The following is a 21,407-nucleotide window of genomic DNA, read 5'->3' as shown; positions in this document are numbered from 1 at the left end:
TTGAGGGAGAGATAGATCTGCCATGATTGAATGGCAGAGTAGATTTTAGTATAGTTTAGTTTAGAGATACAGTCAGCCCCCCCCCCCCCCCCCGATTAAGCTTACTTTCTAGTGTTGTCCTCTGAAAAGTGCATCCTATACGATGTTTGTCCGCAAAACCTGCCATTTAGCACATTGCATTGTCCCTTTTAATGCCTGAGTTTGGGTTGTTGCGGAGGTTAATGAATATAATGTGTTTAAAATAATCTAGCGTGCCTCATTTGTTGATTTTCGTGTTTGCGAGACAAATGTTTGGTGTGATGCACCTTCTCAAAATATGTGAAAGAAGTCGTCTTTTTATATTGTCAAATAGCAATAAAGACTTTGTGTCACGTTTACCGTGCTGATTGGCTTATTTTATTTCCTACCGAGAGGTGAAACTTTCAAACGTTTTAAATAGCTCATCAATTGATGGACCTGAACACTCACAAATGAAAATAAATGAAAATGTGATTATATCACCTCACTTCAACTATTTGGTGTTTCAGCATGAGAGGGATTATAACATTAGAGACATTCATATTGTAATGATGTGTTGATGAAGAATTGCAGACATCAAGCTGATAGTGAGAAATATATTTATTTAACAATGAGGTCAACAAACACTGACAATCAAACTGCTGAGGTAAAAGCTTTATTATCACACTTCAGGCTATCATAAAATGTGGAGCCACCAACAGAATCAAAGTAATGCCCAAGAGTAAAATACACACATATTAACATACAGACATTTATAAAGGACTCTAGATGTCACACAAAATGTTGAGTGGCCAACAACTAAAATAAACCAAAACTAAAACGGTTACCTAAACACCACATTAATAATTCTAAAAGTCCGAGTCAGTGAAACAATCTGTCCCTTCTTGTGATGGTGTTTGTGCACGGCCCTCTCCGTAAACAAAAGGCAAAGGTGAATTTCTACCAGGCTGCTGCTCTGTAAACATCAGTGGTGATGGTGAGTGTCTCTAGAAGGAAATTAAGAAGTACATGTGAAAATTTTCTCACGGACCATAAAGTTGCGGGACCTTTCATTAAAGTCCCTTTTCAACATGCGAGTTCTTTTCTTGAATCTCATTAAGATAACTCATGAATAATTTGTTGTCCATATGCGGATGGAAATCCTTATTTGTAAAATTCAATCCCACAAAACACAATGGTTTACCTGTTCAGCACGGAATTGTGGCTGTGCTCCCATTGCACGCGGCATTCCATATGTCCCATCTGCATACTTTAGAATCACAGAGTGATTTATTAGTCAATGCATACAAAGAAGACAGATTATGAATTGGGTTTGGGAAGCACACATATATTTTTTAATACCTGGTGATAGAAGTGAGGCGGCACGAGGCTGAGGAACCAGTGGACGCTGCGCCTCAGATGCACGTGCTTTCATTAACTGCACAGACAACACCACACATTAAAACTATGTTGCTTTATGATGTGAGAAATGAACATTTTTACCAGAAACGCTGAATGAAGGGAAGAAGATTAGAATAGATCTATACCTTTTTATTTCGAAACCCGATTGCCCCATTGATCATAATCCATATAAAATCCCAGTGATCTTCAGTAATTTCTTCTTCCATAATAACTTGACAGAAGTCTACTGCCCTCTGCGTTACGATGTTCGTTCTCAGGCGTCCTTCCTCCAACAACTGAAAACCGTCTCGAACAGTGTTATTGAGCTGAAATTTCACAGCGCAAATATAAAACACAGCAAAATGCTGGGTGGGTGCATTGTCCAATAACCATCAAGTTTATATACTCACACTTCTAATGATGTTTCCATCTGTCCCTTCTTCAGTACCTCCGGGTGTGGTGAGGTCAATACTGGAAATTTGCCTACTGCGGTGCTGTTGGCTGGTGGATGGCCTCTGACAATCAAACTGCTGAGGTAAAAGCTTTATTACACTTTTACATCTATAGCATTGTATGTTTTAAATTCTTGAATAACATTAAATGGTTCTCCTGTTGATGAACTGATATATCGTTATATATACTCACATGAGCACCCGGGAAACTCCGCAGCCTTCGTCTCCAGCTGGTTCCGTTTTCTCTCCCTGTTCCTATAATCTTCTCTGGATTTATCGTAGAGAATCTCGTTCAATTGGTACCATTCTACAAGTTCCCCCTCTTGTTCCCTGGAGAAGTTATATGGCCTTGCATTCTGCCACCTTCCCTTCACATAAGCGTCTGTAGAGGCTATTCCTACAACGGCTACTGGGGAGGCAATCGGACATCCACCTTGCTCACCCTCTCCCTGCTCCAAGGAGCCCACAGGCAGTGTTATATCTGGCATCTCCTGTTGCCTCTCCACCTGTCTCTCTAGCTGCATCTCCTCCTCATTCTCCTGCATGGCAAAAACCTTTCTGACATGCTTTACCCACTTTTTTGAGCTTTTCTGGGAGCCATCTCTGCTTGTTCCTGTTAAAAAGATTCTCCAACAATAACAATGAGGTGGGACGTCCTCGATGGACACATGTTCTATTAGCAACATTGAGAACACCTTTTTTTACTCACCTTCCCTCCCCTCTATCCAACTTCCGGGTTTACCGTTGGCAGGAGTTCCCACGGTAACCGCAAGAGTTACTACGGATATCGCACTGGCCACTACGTTCATAAAATGTTGCAATGCTCAACCACAAGTGCACAAGTCACTCTTGGACAAATTCAAACACGTTTGAATTTTCTCCCGAGTACCCAAGTTACACGATTACCAGCCGTTAGCGCCACGGTGGTCCACGAATGCCATACTGTTACCGCACGAGGTTCCCACGATGTCAAACTCTGGTTACCTCTTGCGTCAAGTTGCCCCGTGAAACGGGGGTTTCACTGTCTCCTCCCCTTCTCAGCTCTCCCTCAGACCACGGGCTCCTCCACTTTCCTTTCTTCTTCCCCTCTGTCCCCCCCCCCCCCCCCCCCCCAATCCTACATCAGCCTGAAGAAGGGTTTTGGCCCGAAACGTCACCTATTTCCTTTGCTCCATAGATGCTGCCACACCCGCTGAGTTTCTCCAGCACTTTTGTCTAAAAAAAGAGCCTGTTTTAATTGCCTGCTTGCCCACAAGAGAATGGAAGAGCTACTGCAGTCAATAAAAGTAGGTACTTACAGGTACGGTCAGGGAACTCCTTGGCCTTGTTCTGCAGTAATGTGGGCTTCCACTCTTCCAGGTCTCCCTCTTGAAGGTATTAGGCAAAACCTTCCTTCTGTCCTTCTTCACTTCCATTGAGGCATTGGTGTCTGATGCTGTGTCTGGGTCAGCTTTAATTGATGCAGTAACAGCAGCAGTGCCTGGATTGTTGGTTTGAGGGAGGCCAGTCCCAGATGGGATGGTGGTGGGGTCAAGGCCTACCTCCATGGAGGCATCCTCCAGGGCTGCCTCCTTCAGGGCATTCTCCTCCTTCAGGGCATTCTCCACCTGTGCCATCTCCACCTGCCTGGTGGGTGGTGATGGGGGTTGTGTGTTGCCCCTGCGTTGAACCTTCCTTCTCCTGGGAGCCATGTTCCACCGTCTGATCTCTTAGGGGGAAAAAAAGCGTAATGGCCGCTCACAAGAGGTGGAGCTGTTTATACATGCCTTTTTTTTGCAATGAGCCAATGAAAATCCCGGTCAGCAAACAAAGGCTTTGAACTAAAGTACCCACGACCACCCACGAGTACCCACGACCACACACGAGTATCCGGTGAAAGATATGCAAATAAGTATGGATGACAAAGGAAACAGGCAATTGTTAGCTGTGGGCCAGGTGAGACCAAGTACAGATAATGAGACTAGACCAGCCCACGTTGTTCTTACATTTCTCCATTACCTTCTGCGACCACTCTAGACGGCCCTGCGTTTAACGTGTCCGCTCCTTTCCTCCACGTCTCCCACTTCTCAACATACTGTACACTCTCGGGGCCATAATGCAAACACATACAAGCCGCCGGCGCCCCCTTGGTTGGCCTGGGGGCAGTTCTTTAATGACCCCCAACCCCCCTCATTTTTAGTTGCGCTCAAATTATTCATTCACGCTCACACATGGACAAAAAAATCCACTCTAACCCAAAGTGTCCGCTTCCCCACTCTTACACGCCCTCCTTTCTGTGCTCAACGTGGGTCCCGGCTACAGGTCCCCAGTCCCAGGCTCGAACCCCTGACCGCCAAGGCTCGACCTTGTCCGTGGGAACCGGGCACAGGCGCCTCGTCCAAGACTCGAACCTCCCACTGCCGTGGCTTTCCCGGCGGGACCCTGTAACTTACAGGGGTTGCGAACCTCCTGTCACCATTGCTATTCTCTCGTTATTCGCCCCCCCCCCCCCACCCACAATTGCTACTTACTTTCTCCGTTTCTCTCTCTCCTTCTCTCTCTATATATGAGGGTGTATAAATATACCTCTAACTCTCTCTCGTATACACCTCTCTATATTCCTCTCCATTTCTCTCTGTCTCTCTCATGTACACACACACACATCTCTCTCTCTCTCTCTCTGCGGCGACCAAACTGATGATGTACCTCCACTACTCCACACGGGAAGAAATCTGCGTCCAGCCACAGTCTCGGTCCCACCTGCTCAAACCTGAGCTGTCGCGGTCTCGGGACCGATCCGACGCCGCGGCTCGACTCCGTTTTCCCGGACAGCGAAGCTAAAGGTTCGCCATCTCGGCGGAAGCTCCAAGAAACCTGTGGTCGCAGATGCACCGGACTCTGACAGGTGCATTTGTTTTCCAGACACACTTTATTTACTCGCGCACATGGACAGCAGCAAATATACTGGTATCTTTGGACAGCAGCACAGTCCCAGTCACCGCACTGCTCTCAAAATTCTACTCAGAAAAGCCCAATGCAATTGTAGTTGTACACTGTCTATCAGCTAATGGAATTACCAATCGGGATATATTATTGAATTGAATTGAATTTCCTTTATTGTCATTCAGACCTTTCGGTCTGAACGAAATTTCGTGCCTGCAGTCATAAATACAATAATAAACAACAGTAAACACAAATTAACATCCACCACAGTGAGTCCACCAAGCACCTCCTCACTGTGGTGGAGGCAAAAATCTTAGGGCTGCAGTCTCTTCCCTCCTCTTCCCCCTCTGCGCTGAGGCGATACCCCACCGGGCGATGGTATAATCAGTCCCGCGGCTCACCGAGCTCCGCGAACGGGCCGACTCAAACACCGCGGCCCGGGGTGGTCGGAGCTGCCGCCCTCCAGTCCAGCGGACGCAGCCGCTGACGACGTCCTATGATAAGTCATAAGGTCAATAAGTGATAGGAGTAGAATGAGGCCATTCGGCCGATCAAGTCTACTCGCCATTGGGTCTGCCATGGCTGATCTATCTCTCCCTCCTAACCCCATTCTCCTGCCTTCTCCCCATAGCCCCTGGCACCCGCACTAACCAAGAATCTATCTATACCTGCCTTAAGTGTTAATAACCAATTTAAATTACATTCTGATAACTAATGTTAATATATTCTTGTAAGTATTAGTAAACCAAGCTACATGCTACGTTATTGTTTGTTTAGTCTAGTCGGAGTTGGGGAAGCTGCACTTTAATCTTAGAGCAGAGAGACTGCCAAGGTGTTGTGTGGGATGGTGCAGAGACAGACTCCCAAGTTTGTAGTTCCCATAGGAAAGTGGGTGAGGTGTGTCAAGGCTGTTGTGAAGCCTGTGGCAGAGAATCCCAGGGTTCAGTGAAGCTTCAACTAGCTCCACACTATCTTAACCCTTGCAATGTGGCAACCAAAAATCCTATAGCGGAGCAAGATTCTCCACTCCAAAGACGATAGAGCGGAGTTTGTGTGTAGACTGCAGTCCCTGCACATCCATGGGTCGGTGATCCACACATCGCGCCTGGCGGGGCAGCGACTGTGCGGCCTGGAGGAGCGGCCCGGCGGCAAGATGGCGGGTAGCCGGCTGGAGAAACTGGGCAGCGTCTTCACCAGGTCCGGGCTGGGGACAGGGGGGGGGATGGGGACATAATGGGGACAGGGGGGGGGGGGGGAGAATGGGGACATAATGGGGACAGGGGGGGGGAGAATGGGGATATAATGGGGACAGGGGGGGGGGGGAGAATGGGGATATAATGGGGATAAGGGACAGGGGGGGGGGGGAGAATGGGGATATAATGGGGGACAGGGGGGGGGGGGAGAATGGGGATATAATGGGGACAGGGGGGGGGGAATGGGGATATAATGGGGACAGGGGGGGGGGGGAATCGGGGATATAATGGGGGACAGGGGGGGGGGTAATGGGGAGAATGGGCTCCATAATGGGGATAATGGGGACAGGGGGGGGGGACTTGGGGGGGATATAATGGGGACAAAATAGGGGGTGGGGGGGGGGAATGGGGAGATAATTGGGGGACAGGGGGGGAATGGGGAATATCATGGGGAGGGGGGAGGGAATGGGGATATAATGGGGGACAGGGGGGGGGGGGGGGAGAATGGGGATATAATGGGGACAGGGGGGGGATGGGGACATAATGGGGGGGGGGGGGGGGGGGGGGATATAATGGGGACAGGGGGGGGGGGGGGAATGGGGATATAATGGGGACAGGGGGGGGGGAATGGGGATATAAGGGGACAGGGGGGGGGGAATGGGGATATAATGGGGACAGGGGGGGGGGGATGGGGACATAATGGGGACAGGGGGGGGGGAATGGGGATATAATGGGGGACAGGGGGGGGGGGGGGGGAGAATGGGGATATAATGGGATATAATGGGGACAGGGGGGGGAGGGGAATGGGGATATAATGGGGACAGGGGGGGGGGGGGGGAATGGGGGATATAATGGGGGACAGACAGGGGGGGGGGAGAATGGGGATATCTAATGGGGACAGGGGGGGGGAGAATGGGGATATAATGGGGACAGGGGGGGGGGGAGAATGGGGACAGGGGGGGGGGGATGGGATAATAATGGGGACGTGGGGTCGGGGGGGGGGAATGGGGATATAATGGGGACAGGGGGGGGGGAGATGGGGGGATGGGGACAGGGGGGGGGGGGGGGATGGGGATATAATGGGGACCAGGGGGGGGGGGAAATGGGGATATAATGGGGGACAGGGGGGGGGGGAATGGGGATAATGGGGACAGGGGGGGGGAATGGGGACAGGGGGCGGGAATGGGATATAATGGGGACAGGGGGGGGGGATATAATGGGGACAGGGGTGGGGGGAATGGGGATATAATGGGGACAGGGGGGGGGGGGGAGAATGGGGATAATGGGGACAGGGGGGGGGGGAATGGGGATATAATGGGGACAGGGGGGGGGGGGAGAATGGGGAAAGGGGGGGGGAATGGGACAGGGGGGGGGGGAGATGGGGATATAATGGGGACAGGGGGGGGGGAATGGGGATATATAATGGGGACAGGGGGGGGGAGAATGGGGAGAGCAGGGGGGGGGGGATGGGGATATAATGGGGAGAGGGGGGGGGGGGGGAGAATGGGGATATAATGGGGACAGGGGGGGGGGGGGAATGGGGATATAATGGGGGGACAGGGGGGGGGGGGGAATGGGGATGGGGACGGGGGGGGGGGGGGGCGGGGATATAATGGGGACTAGGGGGGGGGGGGGGGGGGAGGGGGGGGGAGGGAGGGGGGGGGGGGGGGTGGGGGGGGATGGGGGGGGGGGGGGGGGGATGGGGATATAATGGGGACAGGGGGGGGGGGGGAGAATGGGGATATAATGGGGGACAGGGGGGGGGGGGGGGAAAGAATGGGGGATATAATGGGGACAGGGGGGGGGGGGAGAATGGGGATAGGGGGGGGGGACAGGGGGGGGGAGAATGGGGATATAATGGGGACATGGGGGGGGGGATATAATGGGGACAGGGTGGGGGGGGGAGAATGGGGATATAATGGGGACAGGGGGGGGGGGAATGGGGATATAATGGGGGACAGGGGGGGGGGGGGAATGGGGATATAATGGGGGACAGGGGGGGGGGGGGAGAATGGGGATATAATGGGGACAGGGGGGGGGGAGAATGGGGATATAATGGGACAGGGGGGGGGGGGTGGGGATATAATGGGGACGGGGGGGGGGGAGAGAATGGGGGATATAATGGGGACAGGGGGGGGGGGGGAATGAGGGGGATATAATGGGGACAGGGGGGGGGGGAGAATGGGGATATATGGGGGACAGGGGGGGGGGGGAGGGAATGGGGATATAAGGGGGACAGGGGGGGGGGGGTGAATGGGGATATAATGGGGACAGGGGGGGGGGGGAGAATGGGGATATAATGGGGAGGGGGGGGGGGGGGGGGAGAATGGGGATATAATGGGGACAGGGGGGGGGGGGGGGAGAATGGGGATATAATGGGGGACAGGGGGGGGGGAATGGGGGGATATAATGGGGACAGGGGGGGGGGGGGTGAATGGGGATATAATGGGGACAGGGGGGGGGGGGGAGAGGAGTGACCGGGAGACGGGAGAGGTGACATTGGTGGATAAGGGGGTGGAGAGAAAGCAGGGAGAAGGGTGGTTGGGGAGTGAACAGATTTGGGAGTGGATAAGTGGTGGAGATGGGGGTGGGGGGTAGAGACTGCGGGACGGGGGAACGTGGTGGGAGGGGGGGATGCTGGGGGTAGAGATTGGGGAACTTACAGGGGAGACATTGGGGTGAGGCGTCATGTGTGCTGAGCCCCCCTCCTCTACTCCCTCTTCACCTACGACTGCACACCTGTACATGGTACTAACACCATCATCAAGTATGCAGATGATACAACGGTGATTGGCCTCATCAGCAACAACGATGAGTCGGCCTATAGGGAGGAGGTCCAGCTCCTAGCAGCATGTTGCGCTGACAACAACCTGGCCCTTAACTCCAAGAAGACCAAGGAGCTCATTGTAGACTTCAGAAAGTCTAGGGGCATCACCGGTTCCTCACTCCCCTCCATTGAGTCTGTCCAAAGCAAGCGTTGTCTGCTAAGGGCGCTCAGCATCGTCAAGAACTGCTCTCACCCCAACAACAGACTATTTACCCTCCTACCATCCGGGAGGCGCTGCAGGTTCTTCGTTGGCGGACTAGCAGGTCCAGGAACAGCTTCTTCCTTGCGGTTGTTACATTACTCAACACTGTACCTCGGTGACTACCAATCACCCTCTCCCGGACACTCCTTCCACCAGGAAAAAAACAATTGCACTACTATGACTGTATGCATGTAAATTACATTTATTTATTGCTCATATTCTATGTCGCTCTTCTAGGGAGATGCTAACTGCATTTTGTTGTCTCTGTACTGTACACTGCACAATGACAATAAAGTTTGAATCTGAATCTGAGAGGAGAGATTGTGGGAACTGGCGGAGGAAAGATTGGGGGAGATGGGAGGAGAGATTGGGGTGGGGTGAGGGGATAATACTAACATTGCTTGCGATGTAGGGTCCGGGACCTGTTTCGTGCTGGTGTGCTGAAAGAATCTCAGAAGCCCTGTTGGTATGATGTATATGCTGCATTCCCACCGACACGTGAACCTGTCTACCGGAAACCAAGGCAAAGATTTACAAGGTCCCATGATCCGGTTCAGGAGATCTTCTATAAGGAAGACATGATTCGAGCGTAAGTTCTGCTTTGCACTTTTACAATTAACAGTAAATACTGAAAACAGCCAGCTGGGCAGATTAAGGTGAAAGGGTTGTTGAAGGTCAGTGCAGAGTTGGTGAGCCAAAGGGATGACCAAGTCCTGTGTACACAGATACGCTCCCAGCTAAGCAAAGTCTCAGCATGAAAGTTTCCATCTGCGTTTTCAAAGCCATCAATGTAGCCATGTCCCCTTTCTTCCACCCCTGGGTCCTGTAAATCACGTTTACCCCAGTTTACCCCTGTTCCCCAATTTCTCCTCACCCAGTCCCCCAATCTCTCCTTCCCCAATCCTCCAGTGTCTCCTCTCCCCCATCCCCAATCTCTCTACTCTTCCGTCCCCTAATCTCTCCTCCCCCAGTCCCCCAATCTCTGTGCTTGTGGGTGAATTAGGAACAGGAGATCTGTCAGCTCAGTGGCGGCACAGTGTTGAAGCAGTAGAGTTGCTGTCTTACAGCGCCAGAGACCCGGGTTTGATCCTGACTATGGGTGCTGTCTGTACGGAATTTGTACATTTTCCCTGTGACCGCAAGGGTTTTCTCCGGGAGCTCCAGTTTCCTTCCACGCTTCAAAGACGTACGAATTTGTAGATTTGAGAAGTTAATGCCCATGAATTTGAGGTTGCCAGGAGGAGACAGCCAAGTTATCATCGGAATAGTTGAGTGCAGAGCTGATATAACGATATAGGACAACGGCAGGTGAGGTGAGATCATTCTGCTGTAATCAGTTACTAAATTAAAATCCCCTCCACCTCCTCAGGCATGGGTCTGTAAAAGTCTCTCTCTATTGCACTATTGGAAGTCTAAGGTCAATGAGTCATAGAGTTGTACAGCACGGAAATAGGCCCTTTGACCTACCTTGTGCAAGTCGGCCAAATTGGCATTCTGGGCTAATCTCATCTACTTGCTTTTGGCCCGTAGCCTTCTAATCCCTTCCTATCTTCGTGATGTGCTTGAAAATGGGTTAAGATCAGTAATCCATCTCTCAGATAAGAAATTCCTCTGCCACCATTTTCCAGACACTAATGTCACCAAGGAAGTCGATGGCTGGAGGCCTGCAGCGGCCTGAGGCTTGCCTGGATCGGGCACCGCCTGTAATAACTAGAGCGTGGACTGGGCTTGAAAAATAGCGGCAAAACATAGCTCCTGTAGCATGCGGGCTCAGTGGATTATTTAATTACATTTGCTAATTGGGAATAGTACGACAATACTCTACAGGACTATTTGTAAAAAAAGGATTTCACTGTGCGTTTGCACTTCACACAAATGATAATAAAGCACCTTAAACACTTGCTTCCAACAAGGCCACAGCGTGATCTAGGGAAAAGGGAGACATGTACGATAGTCCACACACAATGATACCTCACAGTACATCGAGTGATCCCTGGTAGATGGTTAGAGCAAACCTACTGGGTTGTGGTTCAATCTTATTTAATTCCAATGTTCTGTTAATTGCAGGAAGTTCTACGAGGTGTATGGAAATGGGCCCAGAGCATTTGACCTTGCACGATCAAATTTCATCTCCACATGCCAGAGGTACAAAATCTTTTGATTACTTTCCCACCTCTCCCAATACCGCCCACCTTCCCAAACCAATATAATTGCTTTTCCACTATTGCTTGCAATGCATGGAAAAACCCAATGATCAGATCTGAAGTAAACAGCCTCATTGTGTCACATTTGGGTCTTAGTCGTGGGTAGGTAAAATGTGGCCAAGGCATACAAAGGTAAGGTACGGATTCATGTAGTATGGCTCAGTGGGAACATGGAATATAGAAAAAAACAATATCCCTCAATGTCTGCGCAGAACATGACACAAGATAAACTTGTGGGCGGCATGGTGCTCAGCGGTAGTGTTGCTGCCGTGCAGCGTCAGAGACCCGGGTTCCATCCAGACTGTGGGTGCTTGTCTGTAGGGAATTTGTATGTTCTCCCCGTGAACTGCATGGGTTTTCTCCGGGATCTCCGGTTTCCTCCTGCACTCCAAAGACGTACAGGTTTGTAGGTTAATTGTCTTCGTAAAATCGTAAATTGTCCCTAGTGTGTGTAGGATAGTATTAGTGTGTGGGGATCGCTGGTCAGCGCGGACTCGGTGGGCCGAAGGGCCTGTTTCCGCGCTCTATTACTAAACAAATCTCCTCTACCTGCACTTGATCCATATCCCTCCATTCTCTGTGTTTCCATGTGCCTATCTAGAATCCTCTTAACATCACCAGCGTATCTACCTCCATCACCACCCTTGGCAATTTGTCCAGGTACCCACCACTCTCTGTGGAAAAAAACAAAAACAAAATTGCCCTGCACATCTCCTTTAATCTTTACTCCTAACACCTTGAAGCTATGTCCCCCTAGTCTTTTACATTTTTTACTTGGGAAAAGATTCTGACCATCGTATCTGTGACTCTCATAATTTAATATAATATAATTTGGTCTTCCCTGAACCAAATAAAACAATCCAAGTCTGTCCAACCTCTCCATATTGCGAATACCCTCTAATCCATACAGCATTCTGGTAAACCATCTGCACCCTGTCCAAACTCTTCTGAAGAAGGGTCTCGACCCGAAACGTCACCCATTCCTTCTCTACAGTGATGTTGCCTGGAGTTACTCCAGCTTTTTGTGTCTATCTTGGGTTTAAAGCAGCATCTGCAGTTCCTTCCTACACACAAGGTCTCCACATCCTTTGTTTAATAGGACAAACAGAACTGCACAGGAAAGAGAGGGGGAAGGGGAAGGGGAAGAAATGGGGCGTGTTAACTAAAAGTGGAGAATTCAATGTTCATAAGAGCGGCATGGTGGCGCAATGGTAGAATTGCTGCCTCACAGTGCCAAAGACCCGGATTTGAACCTGATTATGGGTACCATCTGTACGGAGTTTGTACGTTCTCCCCGTGACCACGTGGGTTTTTCCTGGGTGCTGTGGTTTCCTTCCACACTCCATAGACGTACAGGTTTGTAGGTTAATTGGCCTCAGTAAAAATTGTAAATTGTCCCTTGTGTGTAGGATAGTGCTAGTGTATGGGGTGATCGCTGGTCAGCGTGGTCCCAGTGTTTCTGCGCTGTACCTCTAAACTAAAATAAACCAAAGAGGTGCTGTTCCTCTCGTTTGCATTTAGCCTCACCCTGACAGTGGAGGAGGCCCAGGACCAACAGGCCAGTGTGGGAATGAGGAGGGGAGTTGGAATAGCTTCCAGCTGGGGGTTCAAGTTGGTTCCGAGCACAGGCCCTTGGCAATGTGGTTGCCCAATCTGCGCTTGATCTCGATGATGTCGAGGAGGCTACATGAGGAGCATTGAATACAATAGTACAGGTTGGGAGGGGTGCAGGTGAATCTTTGCCTCACCTGGGTGGAGGTGAGGGGGAAGTGAGGGAAGAGTGAGTGCCTGGAGACGGAGAGGGATGGACAGGGAGAGATAAATGAACCAGCGAGGCACGGCGAGAGTGGTCCTTGAGGGAAGTAGACTGGGGGGAGAAGGGGCGATGTGCCTGGTGGTTTGGAGCACATTACAGTGGGCAGAGACAATAGACAATAGGTGTAGGAGTAGGCCACTTGGCCCTTCGAGCCAGCACCGCCATTCAATGTGATCATGGCTGATCATCCCCAATCAGTACCCAGTTCCTGCCTTCTCCCCATATCCCCCGACTCCGAATAGACAATAGACAATAGGTGCAGGAGTAGGCCATTTGGCCCTTTGATCAGACATCAGGGAACAGGTTACTAAACACTAACCTCTACATGAGGAGCTTAAATTTTGTCAAGGGTTCCCAACCAGGGGTAGATTTCGCCTAACCAGGGGGTAAATTTGTTGATTCTGGATTTGTACATTTTTTCCCTAATTATTATTCAAAAAAAAAAATCTGGTCGAGAAGAAAAAGTGGGCCTATTTTGTGAAAGAAAACATTTTTTTGTTTCTACTGCTTTGGACTTAACGATCTGTATTTTATATTTAATTACCGTGTTGCCAATGGAGTAGTCTAATTCAGAGGAGAATAACTAGGAAACACACCAGGGACAATTTACAATTGTACCAAAGTCAATTAACGTACAAACCTGTACGTCTTTGGAGGGTGGGAGGAAACTGGAGCATCCGGAGAAAACCCACTCAATCACAGGGAAGAACGGACAAACTCTGTACAGACAGCCCCCTTAGTCAGGATTGAACCTGGGTCTCTGGCACTGTAAGGCAACAACTCCACCGCTGCGCCACCGTGCCGCCCGTTAATGCACCCTAATTGCATCACGGGTGTCTAGACAAAGTTGTATTAAAGTAGGGAATAACTTATTCTTCATCTTTGTTCCTCCATCACATGAGAAAATTTCTGATCAGGTGAAAGTGATGTTCTTCCACGTGGAACTTCAATCTTGATGCCTTAAGGTTCCTGCCAGGATTGTCAGGAAGCTTTGGACCAGGGCTGCGATGGGCTGTTTGAGTTGCGGGTTTGGTACTGGGGCTCACACATTGTCCGAACTGCTGTTTCTAGATTTGTGGAGAAGTACCAAGATTTGGAGGAACAAGGTGAAGTCGACGAGGAGAAGCTCTTCGATGAGACCAGCAAGGCCCTCCTGGCAGATGGGATTATTTTACGGAGGAGGGCCAGAGCCAGGGTACGTACAGCACAGTTTGGCCGCAGCATCTCGCTCTGAGAGTGCCGGTTTACTGAGACGAGGTGGTTCAGCAACTTGCTCAAGGAACTCAGCAGGTCAGGCAACATCTTTACAGTATATCGGCGAGACCAAGCGCAGGCTTGGCGATCGTTTCGCTGAACATCTCCACTCAGTCTGCTTAAACCTACCTGATCTCCCGTTTGCTCAGCACTTTAACTCCCACTCTCATTCCTACACTGACCTTTCTGTTCTGGACCTCCTCCATTGTCAGACTGAGGCCCAGCGCACATTGGAGGAACAGTACCTCTTATTTTGCGTGGGTAGCTGACACACCAGCGGTATGAACATTGACTTCTCTAACTTCAAATAGACCTTGCTTCACCTCTCTCTCCATCCCTCCTCCTTCCCAATTCTCCCACTGTCTCCGACTACATTATATCTCTGTACCGCCCACTCCCCTGACTTCAATCTAAAGGTCTCAACCCGAAACATCACCCATTCCTTCTCTCCAGAGATGCTGCCTGTCCCGCTGAGTTCCTCCAGCATTTTATGTCTACCTAGCATCTTTACAATTACAGTTTAGTTTATTGTCACATGTACCGAGATGCAGTGAAAAGCTTTTGTTGCGTGCTATCCAGTCAGCAGAAAGATAATACATGATTGCTATCGAGCCATTTTCAGTGTATAGATTTATGATAAGGGAATAACATTCAGTGCAAGGTAAAGCCAGCAAAGTCTGATCAAGGATAGTCCGAGGATCACCAATGAGGCAGATAGTACTTTAGAACTGCTCTCTTGTTGTGGTAGGATGATTCAATTGCCTCATAACAGCTGGGAAGACACTGTCTCTGAATCTGGAAGTGTGCGTTTTCACACTTCTATACCGTTTGCCTGATGGGAGAGGGGAGAGGGGAGAAGAGGGCCAGGGGGCGACTTGTCCTTGATTATGCTGCTGGCCTTGCCACGGCAGCGTGAGGTATAAGTGGAGTCAATGGAAGGGAGGTTGGTTTGTGTGATGGTCTGGGCTGCGTCCACAATTCTTGTGGAGGGAATTGGAATTCGAGACGGTTGAAGATTCCAGCGTGGGCAGGTTCTTGTATCTCCATAGTTCAGCATCTTGATCAGCGCCAGCTGAGCGGTGTGGTCCTGAGGGTAACCAGGAGCTGTAATGTGTCACGGGTACCAGTTATACTTCCACTAGCGTTGCTTCAACCTGACAACCTACCTCAGAAGAGTCATAGAGCCGAACAGCACAGAGGAAGGCCCTTCGGCCCACAATATCCGTGGTATCCATTTTTGCCCATGTGTGGTAACCCCATTTGTCCTCATTAGAACTGTATCCTTGTATGCCTTGCCGACTTAAGTATCTGTCTAAATACTGTCTTAAACAGTAATTGTATCACCATCTCCTCCAGAAGCAAGATCCAGATATCAACTACTCTGAACCCAATGGGCTATCTCCGAGTGTTCCGGTTCCCTCCCACGCTCCAAATACGTATAGGTTTGTCGGTTAATTGGATTCAGTAAAAATTGTAAATTGGTCCTAATGTGCAGAACAGTGCTAATGTACGGGGATCACTGGTTGGCGTGGCCTGTTTCCACGCAGTATCTCTAAACTTAAAAAAATGCATCTAAAGCTCCTACTTCTCACCTTAAACTTAGGCCCTCTTTGTCTCGACTCCCCCCAAGGACGCTGTCTGTTTTTTTTTCACTTATATTGGGTTTTTAATTTATTTAACCGTTGCTATCCTCCAATCCACAGGGACTTTTCCAGAATCTATAGAACTTCGGAAGTTGATAACCCGAATGTCCCCTATAAATTATAGGCGCAGAATGAAGCCATTCGGCCCATCAAGTCTACTCTGCCATTCAATCATGGCTGCTCTATCTTTCCCTTTCAACCCCTTTCTCCTGCCTTCTCTCCATAACCCCTGACACCCTATCTCTCAAGCCTCCTCTTCCTAAACCCTGGGAAGTATTTTCCCATCTCCACCCCTTTCCGTCTTATGCAGAGTTAACTCAGAGTATTTTCCCATCTCCGACACCTCCCTCCCCTTTCTTGATCTCACCGTCTCCATCACAAGAAATAGACTATTGACCGATGTCTATTACATACCCACTGACTCCCACAACTATCTCAACGCCACTTCTTCCCACCCTTCTTCCTGCAAAGACTCCCCCCTCGACTCTGTCCAGCGGCCCCGACAGTCCTTTCAGGTTAGGCAGAGGTTCACTTGCATCTCCTCCAACCTCATCTACTGCATCCGTTGTTCAAGATGTGGACTATTATACATCGGCGAGACCAAATGTAGACAGGGCGACCATTTCGTGGAACACCTTTGCTCAGCCTGCCTGAACCAACATGATCTCCCGGTTGCTGGACACTTTAATTCTCCTTCCAATTCCTACACAGACATTTCTGTCCTAGCTCTCCTCCATTGTCAGAGTGAGGCTAAACGCAAATTGGAGGAACAGCATCTCACATTTCGCTTGGGCAGCTGACAGCCCAGTGGTACGAAAATTGATTTCTCTCACTTCAGGTAGCCCCGGCATTCCCTCTCACTCTATCCCTCCCCCACCCAAGTTGCACTAGCTTCTCATTTTCACCTTACAAACAGCTTACAATGTTTATCATCGTTACTTTTTTTGCATATCTTTCATTCATTGTTCTTTATTTCTCCACATCACCTTCTATATCTCTCGTTTCCCCTATCCCTAACCAGTCTGAAGAAGGGTCTCGCCACGAAACATCACCCATTCCTTCTCTCCAGAGATGCTGTCTATTCCGCTGAGTTACTCCAGCTTTTTGTGTCTATCTTCGGGTTAAACCAGCATCTGCAGGTCCTTATTACATATCAGGTCTTTGGGATTTATTAGCATTCATGCTCACAAGCCAAATATAAGTTTTTGATCAATACTTAATTACATCAGTTCCTCATTCTCTCTGTTTGCTTGACTCTCCAACAAATCTGGCAAGTCTTGGGTGTCTGTAGTGAAGAGAGACGACAGGTAATTGAGTTGTAAACTCGCTGACAATTCTGCCATGGCCTTGTCTTGCTTTGTGTGACAGCAGCCCACTTCCACAGGCCACCGTTACCACGGCAACCTACACGAAAGGTGCTTCACAGACCAATTACCAAACACAGTCTGACCTTGGGGCCACATCAGAACCATTAGGTCCAGGTACTGGGGTTTTAGGGTCAGCTCAGAAGTGGAGAAAGTGGCAGAGAAGCTTGGGAAATGTCGATGGGGCAGCCACCGTCACTGGTGATGAGCAAATGGTGCGGATCGGAGGAGAGCAGAGATCACGAAGGGGCACAGCGGGTGGAGGAGATTGTCATGTCAGTAATATAATTGGCCACTAAGATAATAGAAGGATGAAACAAATATTGGAGCAAGAGTTGTCTTGTCTGTCTCTAGCTAGTTCCAACATTTCATAATATCAGAGCAGATCTAATCTTGGCCTCAATTTTCTATCCTCCTCCCCGCCAGGGGTCCGCCGTGAGGGGGTAGATTAATGGACAATGGGGACCTGGCGTGGGGGGACTGCCGTGAGGGAGGGGAGAGGGGGGGGGGTGAACACAGGGGGAACTGGTGCGGGGGAATCTGCAACTTCCTAAGCGCCCTTTGTGGGCGAGTATTTGCATATCTTGGCACGGTACGCGAGCAAAGAATTTCACTGTGACTTGTCACGTGTGACGATAAAGTATTCTATTCTATTCTCTTAACTCTTGAATCCTTTGCAGTCAGTCCAAAGCTCTGGGCATTTGAACCTTGAATGATTCTGTGGTAGAGAATTAAAATAATTCACGTAGCACTGAGTGAAGAGGATGAGGGGTGATGTTATAGAGGTGTGCAAGTTTACGAGAGGAATTGAGAACCAGAGGACATACTTTTAAGGTAAGGGGGGGGAAATCTAACAGAACCTAAGGGGTAACGTCTTTACACAAATGTTTCTATTACTTTGAATACAGATATTTGTCAAATATTATTTTCCTTTCATAAAATCATATTGACTCTTGTGTCTGATGAAGGGGCTCGACCTGAAAGGTCACCAATTCCTTCTGTCCAGAGATGCTGCCTGAGCCTCGTAGTTACTCCACCAATTTGTGTCGATCTTGTTTAGTGTAACTTGATTTTCCAAATATTCTGCTCCAACCACCTCCTCAAAGATGCAATTAGCAGCCAGGAGATTTTGTTGTTGTTCTTTCCCTCTTTTCAGTCAAGACACTGCAAAGGTTAAATGCTTGATGTAAGCAAAGTTTAAATTGGCTATTACCATTGCTTCGTGTTGTTGTTGAATTCCCATCTCTGCTCCCTCTATGGGCTGAGTGTGGTACTGAGAGACATAGATGAGGTGGAACCAAGTCTCTGAATAAAGGTTCCGACCCGAACAACGCCTATCCATGTTCTCCAGAGATGCTGCCTGACCTGCTGAGTTGGCCCAGCACTTTGTGTCTTTCCCTGCTGAGTTAGGTGACGATAACTGCCTTTGAAATGGGCTCCTGTGCCCCCAATAATAAGCAGCTGCTAAATTTTTGTGAAATTACTATTTATTCACATTGTGTATTGCATGCTGTTAACCAGCAGACACAAGAGACTGCTGGCGCTGGAATATGGAGCAGTAAACATGCTGCTGGAGGAACAACTGCAGGTTGAGGAGCATCGCTGGGAGATGCTGAAATGTTTCCACCTGTCTCAACCTGAAATGTTGGCCATTCCTTTCCACCCAATGAGTTCCTCAAGCAGACTTTCTTGCTAATGCACAGTGGCGCAGCGGTAGAGTTGCTGCCTTGCAGCGCCAGAGACCCTCGTTCGATCCTGACCACGGGTGCTGTCTGTACCAAGTTTGTACTTTCTCCATCTCACCGTGTGGGTTTTCTCCAGGTGCTCCGGTTTCCTCCCACACTCAAAAGACATGCAGGTTTGTAGGTTAATTGGCTTCAGTAAAATTGTAAATTGTCCCTAGTGTGAGGGATAGTGCTGGTGTACAGGGGTGCTCGCTGGTCGGCGTAGACTCGCTGGACCAAAGGACCAGTTTCTGCACTGTATCTCTAAAGTCTAAATCCAGTTTGCTGCGGTATCAAAATTGTAAATAAGTTTCTCATTCCTCTAGTCGTGTCTCTCTGTGGCCTTTAACCTCCACATCTCTGCAGTCTCCTACAGGTCCTGGAGTTTAGTGACAACATAGAACATAGTACAGCACAAGCACAGGCCCTTCAGCCCACAATGTCCGTGCTAAACATGATGGCAAAACCAACCCTTATCCACCTGCACATAATCCATGTCCCTTCATTCCCTCCATATCAATGTGCCTATTCTCTTAAGTCTCTTAAATGCCACAGTCATATCTGCCTCCCTCCACTACACTTCTGGCAGCGTGTACCAGACATCCACCACCCTTTATGTAAAATAATTTGCCCTGCACCTCCTTTCAACCTTAGATTCAAAGTGCGGGAATAGCGCAGCGGGTCAGGCGGGATATCTGGAGAAAAGGAATGGGTGACTTATTGGGTCGAGACCCTTCTTCAGACTGAGAGTCACGGGAGAGGGAGACTAGAGGTGTCGCCCTCTCACCTTAAAGCTGTGTCCTCTCGTCGAACTTTTCCTACCTGGGAAGAAGGTTCTGACTGTCTGTCTGACTGGCTGGTACGGGTTAGCTGGGCTAAAGGGCCTGTTTCCAGGCTGTAGTAATCTATGACTCTGTGCCCTCTTGTGAACCTTCAGGTTTTGCCGAGCGATGCTCTCCAGGAGGCGGTGGTGCGGAGCCCGGTGTTGGACTTCAAGTTGCAGGACATGCTGAAGGATATGCAGGAGGAAGTAGTGGAGGAGGGGAAGGAGGCTGGTCTGCAGCCACAGGCCCCGAGCCAGCCACAGTGAGCAGAGCATGTGCATCATTTCCACCTGCACTGGACAGACTGGCGACCTCCAGGGGGCTGAACCTGGAGCACTGAAGCAACCCGCCAGGATAACTCCTGCGTGTCGTCGGACATTCAAGGGGTGGAATCTGACTGTAAGTGCCCTGGGCACACGGGGTCCAGTGACTTCAGCCACCTTCCTGAAACACAATGCAAAAATCATCTGTGGAGGCAGAAGGACGGAGCACCATTCCGATGATGAAGTTCCCAATCTTATATGATAACCTGACAGACAAATTACAAGAAGCGGCAGTTGTAGAGTTGCTGCCTCACAGCGCCAGAGTCCCGGGTTCCATCCTGACCACGGGCGCTGTCTGTACGGAGTTTGTACGTTCTTCACGTGACCGCGCAGGAAGCTCCGGTTTCCTCCCACCCTCCAAAGACGTACAGGTTTGTAGGTTAATTTGCTTTGGTATCATTGGCTTGGTGTACGTGTAAAATTGTACCTGGTGTGCAGGATAGTGTTAGTGTGCGGGGATCGCTGGTCGGCGCGGACTCGTTGGGCCGAAGGGCCTGTTTCCGCGCTGTATCTCCAAACTAAACGAAAACAAAACCATTTCCCTGCCTCCACAGATGCTGCCTGAGTGGCTGAGTTCCTCCAGCCGCTTGCTTTGTGTTGGCTCCAGATTCCAGCGTCTGCAGCCACTTGTGTTTCCTGAAATATGATCTAATATTGAAATAAAATCATGAAGTTAATCCTTTTATTGTAAGTTGTTATTTTGCAAAAAAAGGGAAGAGATGTAAGTAGCTGCCATTTTAAGGGTGTTATTTGAGATTGATGGGACCGACTGATGAAAAGCCCCGACCCATAAGGTCATTTGTCCATGTCCATCCGCGGGGATGCTGCCTGACCCACTGAGTTCTACCAGCACTTTGTTTTTAGGTGTCACAGCAAATGTTAGTGGGTTAGGATGTTGTGGGGTGGGGAGGGGGGGGGGAATTCTTTCAGTTACAATCTCGAACTCCACCCATCCGCGCGGCGGGGACTTTAGATCTTCGACCGCCGGCCTGCGGCCTACACCATGTTGAAGCCGCGGTCTCCGGTAGGGATGCACCAATTCAGGACTTACCTTGTCTGCACATCTGGCCGCCCGCAGCGGCGACTTGTGGTCCCGAACACGGGGAAAAATGGAGGAGGACTGACTAAACTTTGTGCCTTCCACCACAATGATGATTCCGGCGGTGGATGTTTGTGTTAAATTTTTATTGGGTATTGTGTTTTCTTATTTATTGTACCGCTGCTGGTAAGTTCATTTCACTGCACTTCATTGACTATTGAC

General features: G+C 49.6%; 2 protein-coding genes across 2 annotated transcripts; one reads left to right on the top strand and one right to left on the bottom strand.

Annotated features, from left to right (window-relative positions):
* Positions 1-212: 212 nt before the first annotated feature.
* On the bottom strand, positions 213-4,049 carry LOC129710550 (uncharacterized). The gene is made up of 7 exons (XM_055657618.1): positions 3,849-4,049; positions 3,149-3,558; positions 1,809-1,928; positions 1,545-1,724; positions 1,360-1,435; positions 1,202-1,267; positions 213-1,004 (listed from the first exon to the last, which is right to left on the bottom strand). Exons 1-6 carry the CDS (start codon positions 3,955-3,957, stop codon positions 1,206-1,208), a joined length of 957 nt encoding a protein of 318 aa, XP_055513593.1. The 5' UTR covers positions 3,958-4,049; the 3' UTR covers positions 213-1,004; positions 1,202-1,205.
* Positions 4,050-5,673: 1,624 nt separating this feature from the next.
* Positions 5,674-20,823, top strand: mrps23 (mitochondrial ribosomal protein S23). Its single transcript, XM_055657617.1, has 5 exons — positions 5,674-5,969; positions 9,407-9,583; positions 11,062-11,139; positions 14,086-14,209; positions 19,937-20,823. Exons 1-5 carry the CDS (start codon positions 5,926-5,928, stop codon positions 20,087-20,089), a joined length of 576 nt encoding a protein of 191 aa, XP_055513592.1. The 5' UTR covers positions 5,674-5,925; the 3' UTR covers positions 20,090-20,823.
* Positions 20,824-21,407: the final 584 nt, after the last annotated feature.

The sequence above is a fragment of the Leucoraja erinacea genome, chromosome 28 (genome assembly GCF_028641065.1).
Source record: "Leucoraja erinacea ecotype New England chromosome 28, Leri_hhj_1, whole genome shotgun sequence".
NCBI lineage: Eukaryota > Metazoa > Chordata > Chondrichthyes > Rajiformes > Rajidae > Leucoraja > Leucoraja erinaceus.
Note: the sequence above shows the minus strand (reverse complement) of the source record. Positions and strands in the feature narration are given on the sequence as shown.